The sequence below is a fragment of the Rissa tridactyla genome, chromosome 1 (genome assembly GCF_028500815.1).
Source record: "Rissa tridactyla isolate bRisTri1 chromosome 1, bRisTri1.patW.cur.20221130, whole genome shotgun sequence".
NCBI classification, from domain to species: Eukaryota; Metazoa; Chordata; class Aves; order Charadriiformes; family Laridae; genus Rissa; species Rissa tridactyla.
Genome location: NC_071466.1, coordinates 99,690,664 through 99,706,999, shown reverse-complemented (window position 1 = coordinate 99,706,999; position 16,336 = coordinate 99,690,664). Strand labels below are relative to the sequence as shown.

Below are 16,336 nucleotides of genomic sequence, written 5' to 3'. Positions count from 1 at the left end.
TCTTAGATCTGTTGCAACTGAGGCATGGAAGTTTCGTAGACTGTCCTAAAGCCTTTTCTGAGTTTGCCGGTGAGCCCTGGTCCATTCTTCCCATGAGATCTCTGAGAAGAAAAGAACAGTGAATTAAATGAATATGTGCTAGACGCAATCCTGTTTCACTTGCCTCCCACTTTTTGGGAAGTGCACACACATTCTCTTATCTCTCATTACACTGATGTAACTGATGCACGTAATTATATCAGCCATACTACCTTTTGGGGAAGGCTGACACACCCTTCACTCCCACCTGTCAGTGAGAATTGGAGGCATTAAGTCAGTTCATGAGCTCTGTCTCTTGAGCAGGACAATATTCAGTAGTTTTTAGAATATGATAGAAATTAATGAAGAGGGATGGACTATACGTGCTGATATTTATGCTTGGCATTTGAATGATAAACAAATGTTCTCATCATCCTTCAGTGGTAGCATTATCATTGTATGTATAAATTGAAGGCCCCGTCATTTTCAGCAGCAAATAACAAAGAAAATGCTCCCTGCCCCAGAGCACTTGCAATCCAAATATCACGAAGGACAGGGTTGTGTGCCTCCTTAACCAAAGCCAGATGTTTGATTTCAAGGAGGGAATTAAAATCTATTTTCACTAGGGAATTTTTCTCATGCGGAAGGTCGGCATGGGAGAAAGCACGCAGGAAGTTTCCCTACTGGCATTTGTGCTAATTAAGGGTGCAGAACAGATTCAGTAAATAACCCACTGTTTTCACAAGCCAATAAACATTTTGAAAAGCATCTCCTTTCGAGCTTTAAATATCAACTCTCAAGATCTGGCAAAATGTGATTTTTATTTTTTTTTAGCAAAATAGAGATAATTTTAGTTGGGGGTTTTGTGGTCTGAAAACTGGAAGGAGAGAAAAATCAAGTAAATAATTTTCCTATTTTACAGTGCATGACCAAATATTTCTCTTCACCTGAGAATGCCAAAACCTGGTATGAAGTCCCTTTGCGCTCCAAACATCGAACCTCCTTGCCAGGTATCTCTCCATTTTCCCTGATTAGGTTTGCAAAGAGGGTGATCGATTGTTTCTTTTACCAAGACAGTGGTGCAATATAATCTTTATTCGAAGCCAAGCATTTAGATTTCTGCTTCCCCTTTCACCACTATGGTATTGTAGAGAAACTGCCAGTGTTTGTGTCAGCAGTTGATGCTGTTAGGAGGTAGGAATGATTTTCTTTTCCTGAGTACCTGGAGAAGCAGACGGTGCTATCTAACTGAGGCAGGGCCTGCGTGTAGGGGAGGGTGTAGAAAGAACAGCAGTTTTCCTGGCATCAGAAGTGGAAATGTCAGTGCCAAGAAACTCTGCTGAGATGGAGCACGGCTGTTCCCCAGTATAATGTAAAACTCACGCTCTGAGGATGGAGGCTTCCTTCTGTCTGCACAGTCCTGCAAAGTGTCCCCCTTGCGAGAGACCTGTGGGCTAACATCAAACTTCCACTGTCCCATTACTTAGTTCATGGGTACTGACGGAATAAATCCTGCTGGCATGCTGGAAAGCACTCTGCACGCTGGAGCTTTGCTCTCTGCTGTTTAAGCAAAAGCTTGAACTCGACAGATGCTTCAGATGACAGAAGTCACTTGGTGGGTGAAACCATGGCGAATATATACATGTCAAAATGCAGAGTCAGAGCAGGATGCTAATAGCCTCCTGCTGAGTAATTCAGAGGGTGGTTTAGCCCTGTAGTGCCTTCTGGGCAAGTCTGAATATTTGTTTAGACTTGGCTTTGTTCCGACAGACACCTGGTGCAGGGGTTTGTAAACTTAAGTTGGGGGAAGGGTATGAACAAGGGCATGCAAACCCCATAGACCCTTTGATTTTAATCACACTGATGATTTAGTATCAATCTCAAACCAGAAATCATTTCAAAACAACAGTTACACTTGAGAGCAGGCCAGGATTTTCTTTAAAAAAAAAAAAGAAGAAAAAGGAAAGCATTTCCTCACTGTATACAGTGAGATCTCTGAAACTACTGGTGAATTTACTGTTTGTTCAGATTCCCTGAGAGACACGGATTTGGGTTCATAACTTGTCTAGTCATTACATTTTGGCAGAAACATTGAAATGCTTTTTCTTTTTCTTACAGCCCAAGCTTCCCTTTACTTCAAACTTCCACTCCATATTGTTTTTAATCATTTGGTGTTTTAGTCATTTGGTGTTTTTTTTTCCCACTTAAAAAGCTCCCCATCTCCTTTGTACTTAGTAATCTAGTGTTTGTCTGGGTGGATCACAATTACAGGTATTAACAGGGAGAAAAAAAGAAACAATACACCTCTCCCAAAAAACTTACTGCATTCTTTCTTCTAAACAAACCTATTCAAGTGTTTGTACCTTCTAACCAGGTTAAAACGTGCTGGTTTTTGCGAATCTTTCCTGAAGTCCTTCCTCAGCATTCACAGAGCAGGAGCAGGGTGCCATCCCTTGCCTTGTCTGTATAGTATGTTCCCTTAGTCCAGTGTTTCTGCTTTGAAAGCCTCCTCTTCCTTCATTAGTGTCTCTGCTTTTAATTGAGCTGGTTCAGGAGCACACAGAAACAATATTCCTTTAGGTCCTTCCAAGTAAGAAGCTTCCTATAAGCATTTAAATCTAGTGCATCAATAAAGGATCCTACACAAATTGTGAAACGTTTTCTGGGGTTTGGACTATAGATCAGCTTCTGCAACGATTTAGAAAAATCTCCCATCAGAATTGTGTGCTTGCATCTGTGTGTGTATCTCTGTATTTCTTAGCTGGAAGTAAGGGACAAATCTTCTGTTGACTAACGGTGAAAAGTGGATTGTATATTTTGGTTGGTTTATTTTGTACTTCAAATCTGCTTAACAGAGGCAGGTTTTGCATGTGTGCGCAAGAGATGGATTCGTGAGGGGAATTGCCAGTTGCATGCGCAATCCTCTGTCCTTCCCACCTGTATCCCGGCTGTATGTCAGATGGGTTTAGGAGTGGTAAGAAATGGGAAATCATCCTTTTTCTAGGAGGAGCAGCAGGTGCCTTCAGTCAAAAATGGGTTACAGGCAGTGGCACTGGTACAAACCAGCGTAGCCTGGCCCCTCCATGGGCTGGTCACTGGTGTTTGCAAGATGTTGCTGTTTTTGAGCCCCGGAGCATTGGGTCAGCAAAGAAATGTGAGATCAGTGTCGGTCCTGTGTTCCTGGCATTTTGCTGCAGGGACCAGCCTGGGAGACAGAGCGAAGAGGGACTCCGGTCCCATCACCAAGTGCTGATACAGGCCAGGCATGATGCTCTTTGCTGAATAGGATCTTCAGGTGGACCAGGCCCTTGTATCCCATGGGGGGATGGTGAGTAGGAGACTTTTCTTCCAAGTAAGACTTCATAGCAAAGGGCAATACCCACCGCCCAGACTGCTTTCTTTTGAAAACGCTTGTTTTTTAGAGTTCTAAACAAGAAGCCCGCTATGAAATGTCTTAGATGGGACTTAATTCCCTGCAGCACTGCTAAATCATGTATGAGGTGTGATCAACAGTCTCATCTGGTACCAAACTCGGCTTTGGGAACTGGACTGTGCCATGAAAGCACTGGAGCAAACAAGAGCTTCTCTGTGCTGAGATTGCACAAGCAGCGCTCAGTCGGAGGAGCAAGGCCAGGCAGAGGTTCAGCATGACCTCCGCCTGACTCATATTTTTTCCTCCTGTTACCAATAAGAACTTTTTCCTCATGAGTCACTTTAAGACAGTTTGTGCGTGTTCAGGGAAAAAACAAAACCCGAAGATTTTCCTGAGGAACAGTTTGTCTATGAGACAGAACAAATCACTGAATACAGTCGGGGACTGTTCTGCCTGCACAGTTGAGCTAATTAACTCTTAGAGCTTTAAGTGAATTTTTTTTACTGTCATTTGTCCATGTCCCTTAATCTTTAATGCATTTCTCTCTGAAACACAACAGCGAAATAAGGAAGTGGCACTATTCTACCTTTTGGATGTGCATCTGAACTCAGGGAAAGAAGAATCCCTTCAAAAAATCATCAGTCTAGCTCTTGTCCATCCTAACATAGCCCTAGCATATGCTGGCAAACCTGTGCTTTTTCTATTCTACTTTTTTCTCAGGTAACATAAGCAAAAGCATATTTATGGTATGGTAGCCATGGCTTTCATGAGGTCTGAAATACCTGCCCCCCATGGGTTCAATGCAGTGGCAAACGTGACCTGTGTGACTTGCTCGTGGCTGCACAAGAGGTCTGTGGCAGGGGCAGGGAATTCAAGTCCCTGAAATCACAGACTAGAGTTTTAACTCAGAGCTGAGCAGTTAAAGTTTCTGAGAAGTTCTGTCCTCTGTAAGGAGTAGAAATTAAGGTGTCTGTTATACGTATTGATTTTCAGAATCTGGAATAAGTTTGTATCCTGATGGCAGGAGTGATTTATTTTGTTTTGTCTTTAGCTGCAAAAAGGTTACTGCTGGTTAAATCAGCCTTGTCCTCTCTTCCTTTTGGCCTTGCTGACCGATTTAAGCCAGTTTTGACAGATCAGCTGCAGGCTCAAAGGCACTTAAGTTCCTGCAGGCTTCACAAAGATCAGGCGTGGAGAAGAGGAAAGAAACCTTAGCAATGCCCCACTAAGGGAAAGACTGTGGTTTGAGCTCAACCCTTACCAAACATCTGAAATGTCACAGCAACGGCAGTTTTTCAGTCTGCCCCGATGATGAGTTTGTCTCACTGGGAGTCACAGGCATCAGGGAACGCAATCATGGGGCAGAAATCGGATGGAAATCAGGTCTCATCTGAACTTCTTGTGACCTTCATTGGCAGTTAGCAGCATGGTTTTGCCTTTGTTTTCCTGACCTGGATCTGTTTATTTCTACTGCGAGATCCTCAAGACTGGTGGCACCTCCATTCCCACAGTCTGCTGTGGCCGTAGTCTGGTCTTTCTCAGGCTGACAGGCTCTAATCAGATTGAAATGGTGGGAGTCTGGAAGAGGTATCTGGGAGAAATTTACTGACAGCTGATTTTGAGAGGCCAGGTTAAATGATTTAATGGTTCTCAAGCTTTAGGTCGTATACCTCTATGGGAAGGCATGCTGGCTTCTGGAGCACTGAACAGCTTTTGTTAGATTCCCATGGAGCCCAAATGCATAGTCCTGTTTCCTGCATGCAAACCAGTCTGTCTTGAAATGTCATGGGCATTTGGGGCATCTGAAATAGTGATTACTTCGTAAACAAAATAATGTAAAGCAAAAAGAAATGTTCCAGCAGCTGACCTTTCTGTGTCAAACTTCTAGCCTAAAGAAGATCAGGATCTTCTAAGTGACTAATTAAATCAAAAGTGAATGTGTCTAAAGAAATAAATGCCTAAGAAGTATGATGAGAAAGCCTGCTGTCAGCCACAATATTCCAATTACTAATAGTACAGTCTAGAAGAGTCAAATCCCATCTCTAAAAGTCTACTTCTTGATCTTATAGAAGTATCCATGGATGGATTTTGACATGGCTTTTACTGTCACAGCGCTTCTTTGAATAAATTGCATACTTTGCATCAATTCAGACATTACAAATGTAGCTTCAAAAAATATAAAGAGCAGAGCCAGGAGGACTGATTGGCTCCAGATGACTGCGCCGGGGGGACTGTGATGAGCTCCTTCCAGAGTGGAGTCCAGCTCACTAACAGCACCACACAGCCAGGGCTTTTATTCCACTAAACATCTTTTCCTCCATTCCTCTCTCTGTGGACCTTCATCACCATCAAAGCAAGAGTGAGCAAATTTTCTACTGTGGCCCTAAGGTAACGCCTAGTTGAAAGGAATAAGGGAAAAAAACCAAGAAATTTATCTCTGAAGTAGGTTACTAAAAATATAATCATATGTAATCAGCCATGCACGTACAGGTAGTTTTCCAAATTGATTGACGAATCTATCTAGTTTCCCTACAGGAGACTCTCTATTGACTTGTGCTGAGTAAGCGCAACTCATTCCAGCAGCTGCAGTGATATGAAGAGCGCACGCTACTGCCTGGGATGCAGGGCGTCATCTTAGACTTACTGCAGTTACTGCAGTGCAAGAATATGTCTGGAAGATGTGAAAATGGTTGTACAGGACATAGGATGCATGCTTAATTGCCTGAGTGGTCTCTTCCAGTGTCTGCATTGCTAAAAAGTAAGTTGCTGTGTGCCTAAATGATTGTAACTGAAGAAATAATGCAGATGGGAATCAGAACCTCAAAGAATTCGCAAATTACCAGGTAAATCCTGAAAAACACATGACTTCTGTATCCATTTCTTGTTTAGATTAAACACCCACTGACTTTACTTACAGTTTTGTTTGAAGAGGAAGTTCTGCATATTCTGTATTTAGGAACCGTTTCATTCACTACTGCAATAACATTGCAACTGGCTGTTAGTTGCCTCACCCAGAACAGCCCGCTACAGCTGTCAGCCATAAGACTGAGCTGTAAATATGCAAAGTTTTATTCATTTTTTTAATAGTCCTAAAGATGATCAAGTATACTTGAGTCTTTTAGAGCAGGGATGTTAGTTCTTTACCGCAATTTGGAGGATCGTACTTCAGTCAGAGAAGTCCTCAGCAGTGAAGATGATGACCTTTGTTTTATAGCTAACTCTGGAAAGAAGCAACTGTTCAGGGCATATGGCAACCCTATCCAGCAATTTAGGATTGTAAGTGGGAGACCCCAGATACAATGCAATTCAGATGCCAGTCCGGAATTACCTATATTTGAATTTGGCCAGGACATACGCTTCTTGCAGAAGGTGCCAAGACATTTCTAAGGTCTATAGATCTTTTTTGTTAGTGCTAGCTGAAAAAAATTAAATCAAGATATTTTTTTCCAGAAAATCTGGATAGTATGTTAAAAAAAATAAAAATGTAAAGGACCGTGAAGAAATATTTCTATTTACAAACTGAACTTCACTGACTCAAGTCCTCTTTTTCTTATTAGTGGGGGTTTTGAGTCAGATTCATCATCCTCTGTGCAGCCTACAGCCGGGGTCTCCCTGTTGCCTCCCTGTGCTGACAGGAGGTGTCAATGGTGCACCTGGGGGTTACAGCCTGACCACACATCCTCTTGTGTGCAGGAGAAGAGTGTTAAGGTACACATTCTCCTTAGGCATAGCAGCAATGTTTCCAAACCAAAATATATTTTGGGTTTTTTTTGGTTTTGTGGTTGAAATGTTCTCCTCTACCCATTTTTCCACTTTTTCCAAAACCATTTTTCAAGTGAAGTTTGGGCAAGCTTCAATTTTTCTTTTTTTTTCTTTTTTTTTTTTTCCCCCTGATGAACTTGATATTTTATCTTCCAAGCTAGAAGAACAGCTCACAAGTGCCTCGACACTACACGGAGCCCTGGCTCTGCCCTCTGCCAGAGGATCTGAACCACCCAGCGTCTCCCCTGGTGGCCCTGCATGTTCTCTAGGCCCCCAGCTCTCCTACCTTGTAAGCGCTAACACAGTGATTGCCCAACAGTGTTTTACAGAAATGATATTACAGATATTCTGAACATACAGCAATGAGAGAGTTTGTGGTTCTAGCTCCCTTACATCTGGCTTTTTCATCCACCTGAAACTGTCTGTTATACTGTAATATGTATTTAAGTGCTGGTCTGAACATACTGCCTCAGCTCCAAGAACCGTACCTGTGATTTTCCATAGTTCAGTGTCAGCTCCTCATAAAACATCAAATTGTGTTTACTTCTTTTCTTTGCGTGAGCCAAGTGTTGTTGCACTGAAGTTATTGTCCTGCATTGTAAAGCTGCAGGCACATTTATCTTGGGAAAATGCCTTCATGATTTACACAATGAGAAGAAAGGGATTTCGGTTTGTCAAATCTCCTGATTCATGCCCTGCCTAATGAGGTTCTTGTTTGCCTACCATTGCTCTGGTTTATGTGATGCTGAAATTGCAATGAAATGAGGAGCACAGTGAGAGCAGCTAGTGAAACAGCTTACATTCAGGAAAAAACATTGACGTAGGCATCTGCTTTTACTCTTAGTTTGTTTTCAAAGTATAAAATTAAAGACCTAAAAAGTAGTAACAGCTGATGTGTGGACAGAAATGAAATTCAAAATGCATATACCTGACATTGGAGGTACGTAAATCTGGCTCCCGGCTGCCAGGTGTTCAAGGTGCGAGAGGGAATAAGTTCTCAGAAGGATAAACGTGGGCTAAACCAGCAATTTTGAAATGCCTTTTTCTCAAAGCCAGGCAGGGGGGCGGGGAGCCAAGCTGAGCGGGTAGAAGAGGCAGGTTCCCCCCTGGGAGAGAGCGAAGGGGAGAGAGAACCAGCAAAATTCCCACAGGAGCCTCTTTGTTTCTGTTGCCAGTAGTTATCGCCCACTTGCAAAAGGTAAAAAAAACCAGAGCGCCTTTCCCCCTAATCCAAAAGCCTGCATGTAAGGACGATCGAGCTCTACCGCCTTGGAAACGAAGGGATATGAAGGGCTTATCCCGGACGGGCGATACAATGGCCAGGGTCGCTCTTCTTTCTGTTCTCATCCTCTGGGCAGCCACACGGCAGGGAAGGGGAAATGAAATTACCGGTGAGTGATGCAAACCCGGTCAGAGGACCACGGCTGTTGTAGAGGACAGCTTGGTTTGGATGTGGGATGTCTCTTTATTTGAAATAAACCGGCCGAGGTGGCCGCTCTCCAGAGAACTGGCAATGTCTCAGCCATTTAAATGGAATATAAAATTCCTCTGTTGATAATTAAGCAAAGAAAATCTAACCAAGCCAAAAGACAACCTTTGTCCCCAGCTCCTCATCCCCAGGCATAAGCCTTGTGATTTCCTTTGTGCCAGAAAAAAATTAGTAGGATTCCTGCTTTGTGTTCAGTAATGTGCAAATTTTTCTGAAAGTTGTCTTTAAAATAAGCTTTCGGCGGAAATGATGCAGTAATGTACCTGGCAAATTCCTAGAGATGCATAAAATGAGGCTGTAGAAGACACGTTTAACTTTCATCTATGGTATGGGCTGTAATTTGGAAAATCCTAACCCAATTGCTAGATTGTAACTGCCAAATTAAATTCTAATTTGCTCTTAATTTCTGGTTTGGTTTATTTAGATGAGAAAAGATCGTGATTTTTGGCTGCTTTTTGTTGCATTTTTTTTTACTTAAGTGGTTTTTCAAGTCTCACTTAAAATACAAACCATATTTTTAAAAGCCTTGCAGACTTTCCAGTTATTCTGTCAAAGTTGCATTTAAAAAAGAGGCTGCTACAGACTGGGGGTCAGCAGAACACCCATTCTAGTGCCATTAAAAGTCAATGGCGTTGACTTTAAAAAGGATTTGGAATACCCAGAAAAAAATAAGCCCTTAATCTCCTTTTCTTCGTGTTTCGGAGCCTTTGCATTTTAAAGCTGAGTTTGAATCTGCCCTCTGTGAACCTGTTCCAACAGATTACTTTTAAGGTTATGTCAAGACAAGAAAGGGGCTTGTCTTTGGCTCTTGCTGTTCTCCAGCAAGAAAAAGATTTTGCAGATCGCAGCTCACAGTGGCGTTTCTGACACTTCAGCAGTGAAGTTTCCGGAATTACAGCTAAGTCTGTGGCATGAATGCTACCAAGCGTATTTTATTGCTGATTTTTTAATCATGCGCTCAGACCCGATCAGGGTTTGACCTTGAATTCTAAGCAGCCTGCTTCTAACGCAGGGTTCCCTTTCAGCCTTTCCTCTCGGTATTTGTTCGTATGAATAAAGTATTTGCTTTAATTGTTTCTGCTCTTGCTTAACGTAATAAAACGTATACTTTCCCTGACAGTGCTGAAAGCTGGTGGTTACTAAGATAAAAGCCTGAAGTCCAGAGATGCTAGGAGTTAACGTAGCCCTACTCATGCCGGGTGACTGCCTGCCTTCTCCTGCTTTGCGATTGACTTCAGCTTTGTGTTGCTGGAAACAACAGCCCACGCATTTTAATTCCATTTGATAGTGCCATAATCACATAGGTGGGGGTAATGAGAACAGAAAGCCAATTTACTAAAGAGCACAAATTGATCTAAGCCACATTGCTCGGCAGGAAACTGCTGTCAGCAAATAATTGAACGTTGTGAGTGTCAAAGCTTGTTTTAAATTGGATGGAGTGACGGATGATGGCAAGGTTGGTGGTGCTGCACCTTTCCCTGTCACCTTCAGGCTAACCTCTTCCAGCGAGGGTATCTTTTTGTACCACCATGGCTATATCTCAGACCTTCTCTTTTGGCTTTATCAGCCTCATTCTATACCCAGTATCAATGTTTAAGTATGAAATACGATTTCATATCTACTCTGACAGCTGTAGCTTCTAATTATAAACTGTATCTAATTCTATACTGTTTTATTCTCAATTTCATACCTGTATTTATGTTGCACATTGCTGTAGAGCCTGAGCCAGCTCAGCTGACTCTGGAATTTTTAGCTTTCCAGTGCTATGTCCTTGCTGCAGCCGCAGCTCTGCACGGACAACACGAATATTCCGTGCACTCCGTACTCAGTTGTCCTCTTCCCGTGCATGCTTTGCTCTAGCCGTGCTAATACGTGAGCTCTGGAGAAACGGGGGGATCATAGTGATGAGGAGCCAGGCTGGACTCTTCTTCCTTACCTACCCTACCCCCTCTAACATAATTTTATACTCTAACAGTACGATTCCTAAATACAATAGTTTATTTTTCTTGTTTCTACAGAGCAAAATTCGTCCTGATCCCTGATCACCAACAGATGTTTGCGCTCTTTCTCCAGATAGAGGCTAGATCCAAAATTATTTAGATACTCTTTCCATTCCACTTTGGGTATTTAGCCATTCAGGTCCCAAACTAATAATAATAAAAAAAAAAGCTGAAAACAAGATTATTTTTTTTCCCCCATGCCTACATGTCTACATTTCCCAGGGTAGGTATTCTTGGAGCATTCTTAACATGTGGCAAGGGAATGCTTTACAGAATGCGATGACAGCTACCTGTCTCTTGTAAGGCACTTGCGCCTGATGTGAAGTGGTAATTGATCAAGTGCATTGGATAAAAAGCAGCCCTTGATCTCTGATTTCTGCTCCGGAACCCACATGTGTTCTCTTTTCCCTTCTCCCAGAGGGATGTCCTAAAATTAACCAGGGGAGAGAGGCCACCTTGCTTTCTCAGGCTCAGTTCACCTTCAGTTCCCTCCTGCACAGCCACCTACCTGCCACGGCTGGGTACGGGCTTTCCTGGCCCTGGTCAGACCTCCGTCCTGGCCATTGGGGTCCTCTCCTGGGCCACACAGGGTGTGGGTTTCAGCCCCTCAGCTAGAGATAGGCTGGATGTCTTCCTTCCTGCTCCTCATGACCATCTCCTTTCACTCTCTTCTTAAGGAGAAAGAACAACCCTGGTGCTTTTTAGGGATGCGAAGGCCTTTCGGCTGCTGTCTCTGTCTTCAGGGACCGGACACAGAGGTACCCTGCTTGAGGCTGGGGAGGAGGCAGAGAGTGAGATTTCCAGATATGCCCTTATTCTTGATATTTTCCTGCTGACCTGCTCTAAGCAGCAGCACGGGGCTCCCTGGAGCCTGCTGGGAGGTCTCTTGCTTTCACACACACCCTCTGTAGCACGCCCCGGCACCAAACTCTGCCTTTTGCTGCAGGATGAAGGCACAGACGGGTTAGGCAGAGCAGGGCTGGACTCCCAGGGGCCCGATGCTCCTCCTGGGTCTGGTCAGACACAAGTTAGTTATACCCGAGAGGGAAGGCTGGGGGTGGTCCGTGGTCAGTCTCAGCTACCCTCTCCTTTCTTCTGCTCTTCCAAAGTGCCCTTGTCCGCGAGGAGGTGTCCGTGCCTCCATTTGGGAACTGCACCAAGCAAATCCATTTTTCTTCACGGCCTTTTGAATACCTAAGGCAGGGGATATCTTTCAGGCTATTCTTATTTGAGCAGTTCCTGGGATCAGGGCTGGAGGAAGACCTTCTGGGTAATTTGCTTGAGTCAGCTTGAGGGACGTATTGTGGCCTGTGGTACCTATCCCATCCATTCTTCTGGACTGTCCTTGCACTGCAAATGAATGGTCCAGTTCAAAGCTCTTTTCCCAGTCCTGTTCAAATTGCACATACGTCTTTTGTTTAGCTGGAAAGCACATAATTCCTAAGAACCTGACAATTTTTTTTCCTTTAATTGTTTTTTACATGTTTCATCTTTTCACCCAGGAGATAAACTGTACAAATAAGCTGTTTGTTGTGTATACTATGTTAGCTTCAGTCTGTCTGTCGACTGGCCCTGGTCCCCTCAGAGCTTTCAGAAATACCAGTCCTGCCATACTTGAATCCCTGCAGCTAATTCATATTTATCCTTATTAAAGTTTCTTTTGCTTTGTCTAAAGGATGATATAGGCATTTTAATTCTATCCCATCTATTTCCCAAATGGGACACAGGGTGACTCAGCCCCTATGGCTTCTGTGACATCTCATTAAGAGACAGCCTGATGTCTGTGACATGACTGTAGTTGCTCACTGCTAATTCTTAAACTCCATCTGGTTTTGTTGCTGTTGTTGTTTGGGTTTCTTTGTGGTGGGTGGGTTTTTTTCCTGCTCCTGCTCATTTCAGTTTTAAGTAAAGCATGTAAAAAGTTTGCTCCTCATCATGACAGGTTTCAGAACTCCAGAAACTGAGTCCTGTTCCCAAACCTGCATGAAATTGTGTCGTTAATGAACTTATTACTGACTTCGTTTATACTGAACTCAATGAACCACAGCAGCTCTCAAAGGGCCTGGTCTAATATGGTCTGCTACAGATGCAGATAGGCAACATAGGAGCTCGAGGAAAGGAATACCTTTTGTGTCAGATACCTGAAAGTCCTTCCCAATGATGCATGAATACCCAGTTTTAGCCTAGGGCGATGTCTGAAGGATGTCTTATTCCAGACATCTACTGTGACTCATCTGCCCATGATGTCCTCGCCCTTCATTCCCTTTATAGTCAGTGGAGAAAACCGAAAAATTTGGCAGCATAAGCCTGGAGTGGACATCTAAAGTACTTGGATGACTCTGCCCTGGAAGTGCCTATTCTGCTCTGCTGCTAATTTCTATTAACATATATTAATTTCTTTTATACTCTACTTGAGTTAAATTGCCCTTTACCTGCTTTGCACCTGAAGGCACTGAGAGCTCTTTGAATTATCTGCCAATCTGCATCCTTTTATGACTGAAGTGATGCATATGACAAGCAGTCACTACTAATTCTTTCTTCTGTCCATTTTCTGAAGTGATGTTCTTCCTAACATCAGCCTTCCTGGAAATCATTCATCTGAGTTGATTCTGTCACTGCTTTCTCATAATGCTATTTTTAACTAGATACTGCAGGGAACTTATGCTCTGGGGTGACAAGTTAGTGCTCATCTCTTTCTTTCCCATTTGTGTGTTTGTTTGTTTTTCCTCCCTAGAAAAAGGCCTCTCTTTGCTAGGGTACCATCTGTGCAACTATAGCCTGACCAAAAATGTGTTTAAAATGGTTGCCTACCAAAAGTCCTATGAGAAAAGCACTTCCTGCGGAGGATGGATACCATGGATGGTGTGTCCCCGGACGTACTATAAAATGCAGTATCGTACTGTTGAAGTCCCTGAAACCATCACTCTTACAGATTGCTGTGAAGGATATGAGCAAGTTGGACTCTACTGTTCTTTAGGTAAGTTTTAGTCAGATTAATAGTTGAAATAAATGTCTGATGAAGAGGATTCACTTAAACTGAGACATGTACAGGCTTAATTCAGTTCTGGGCAATTGGTTCCTGTTCATTGACATTGTTGAGCCTGCAAAAATCTACAGTAAACTTCATCCAACATGGTAAGGAGTAGACATGAAAGACTAATGCTCCTGACTCTTGCTCTTTGCCACCCCTAGCAGCAAATTCACTAAAGTTCCAGGTGAGCATGAAGAAGGCACTTGCTTGTTACCTCTACAAGGGCTCATCAATTGTCCTGCTTCAGGACAATGTCCATGCCCAAGTGCAATAACTCGCGTGGCTGTGCCTGGTGCTGTGTGTGCTCTGAGCATGCTTGCATTTACAGTAGGAGCTTTCTTCTCAAAGGTAATTCGGGATGCACTGGGGTAACCTCTCCTTTGATTTGGAGCAGGGTCAGTTCCCAGGATGCAAACCCAGTGTTGGTGTTAATTTAAAACAGCCTGTGACCTCAGGACAAGTTAGTACCAACCACTTTCTGATCAATTCTACATTAGGGACCATTTTCTCAGGGCTTCCTTTGTTACCTAGGGCTATGTTGGAGGACTGGAAGCTGGTGAACATTTTGGTGGATCTGATCTGAGTTTTAACAAGACTCTGCTTGGGAAGACTTAAATATCTTTGACTCAAGATGGAAGCTTTTTCTCCTTCCCATATCAGGGCTACCAGCTGTCAACAAGAAATTGCTAATTTTTAGCAGAAGCCGAGTCATAGGTGGAAGGGATTCCTTAGGGAAAAGGAGCATTTTAGTTTTATTTTATTGTTTAATGGTTAAAGTCACATGGTTTTAGGCTGAACAGGCATATTGGATTAACCAGGCCAGCGCTGAACTATTCCAGCATCCACAAAAGTTCTGCAGGACATAATTTTGTCTCCTATTTTCAGTATGACATTGCATTTTCTCCACTTCCCCTTTTCAAGTTATCATCCTGGGAATTTACAGAGTCTCAACACTGTAACAAAAGATCAAAAAGGAAAGGTCCTATTGCAGCCCAGGCCCTCGTTTTGGGTCATAAGACATGGGTGACTCAGTTCTGTGGGAATGTCCCCAAACCTGCTCCTGCATCAGATCATATAAGGTGACATGAGAGGGTATGAGCCATATGTCTTGTCATGGGATCTGTAAAGAATGATGTGTTCATCCTACTTTTAAGTTGCTTCAGAGCACTCAAAAATGAACCTCCAAACAATTTTTTTGCAAGGTATTTTCTCAACAGTTACTGGTAAAATATTGTGTCCAGCAGGAAAATTCCTTTAGCAGAAAGATGGGAACACAGAAGTGGTGATTGTATTTTACTTGTTCTTAAAATGATTTACTGGAGAAGAGGCATGAAAGCATAATTAGACAGACATCATCCCTCGTTTATTGTATCCTGCAATTGTTTGTCTCTATGGCTGTTGTGGAGTGTCAGCCAGGGCAAAATTTGACCTGGAGGTTACCGTATGTCCAGGCAGTCTTCTCAGACCGGCAGCAGACCCGCTGTTGATCATACCTATTTTCCAAGCAGCAGTTCCATGCCGGGGAAATTTTCCCATAGATCTAATTAGTGTAGAATAGTCACTTCAGGAAGGTCTTTTTGACATGCTTGCATGTGCATGCATGTGTGCACGCATGTATCAAATGACAAGGCTGAAGAGCAATCGGAGAAAATTGCTTTTTAATTCTGTAGTAGTAGGAAATAGCTGTCTCAGCTAGATGTTGAAGGGTCACTGGCTAGTTATGGTTGCCTCTGTTTGCACAAGAAACTGTGTAAGTGATCAGGATTTTCAAGGTGTTTCAGAACCTCTGAAAATCCAGACCGTCTTCTTGGGTGGGGGTGGGGAAAAAAAGGCATCCTGGTAACATTTTAAATATTTTTTCCCAGTATAATTCTACGCCTTTAAAAAGCATCTCTAGGGATATTTTAGGCTTGGGAGCAGTTGATGAGTTTATTTCACCTAACATTAACAAATCTGTAAATCTCTTGTAAAGCTTAGCTGCAGAATTTCCGCTCTGCCATTGCCACATACTGATGGGCGCTCTGGGCAGGTTTGCCCATGAAATACTGTGGTCACCTTGACTCTTTTTCCTGTCAAAGTTAATTTGGGAATGTTTTAAACCATAAAAGGATTGGAATGGCTCCTAGGTGATTTCTGTGTTTACATTATTCCGGTATCTTTGCTTTTCAGGGCATTAGTCATAAATTCTGTGAATGGTAATGCACTGTCTAGACACAGTCTTAAATAAATGATGAAAAGAGAAACTGGAACTGCTGAAATTACTGCACAGCACGCTGCTGAACTACTGGTGTTTTCTTCTTGACGTTATCCATGTTGGCATGCTCTCCATCCTACTAGGAGTGGAAAGGTCTGCGTGACCTTTCGTAGTAACCTGCTCCTGGCCACTCCCTACCTTTTCTTCCTAGAAGGAAGCATTTGCCCCTGCCTGGGATACAGCAGGCCCCGCTCTTCTTATTTCTTTACTGTTGGGGAAAAAACGTCTAGATCATTAGTCAAGTTACTCCAGTTGTTCTCACGAGTTGCCCGTCACTCCAGAAGGATAGTATTGCACATACAAACTACTTTTTAAAAATAAAACTTGCGAAGTGAAGTATCTAATAGTTAGGAAGTGCTATAATTAATTCTAAAGGTAGGGTTAAATAAAACCAATCTTTGTTTCCTCT

General features: G+C 42.9%; 1 protein-coding gene across 1 annotated transcript in view; it reads left to right on the top strand.

The window, feature by feature from the left end:
* Window positions 1–943: 943 nt before the first annotated feature.
* Window positions 944–16,336, top strand: part of UMODL1 (uromodulin like 1) — a 58,525-nt gene continuing 43,132 nt past the window's right edge. The window contains exons 1-2 of the mRNA XM_054191247.1: window positions 944–1,028; window positions 13,377–13,619. Coding sequence (XP_054047222.1) covers window positions 944–1,028; window positions 13,377–13,619 — 328 coding nt within the window. The remainder of the gene's footprint in view (window positions 1,029–13,376; window positions 13,620–16,336) is intronic.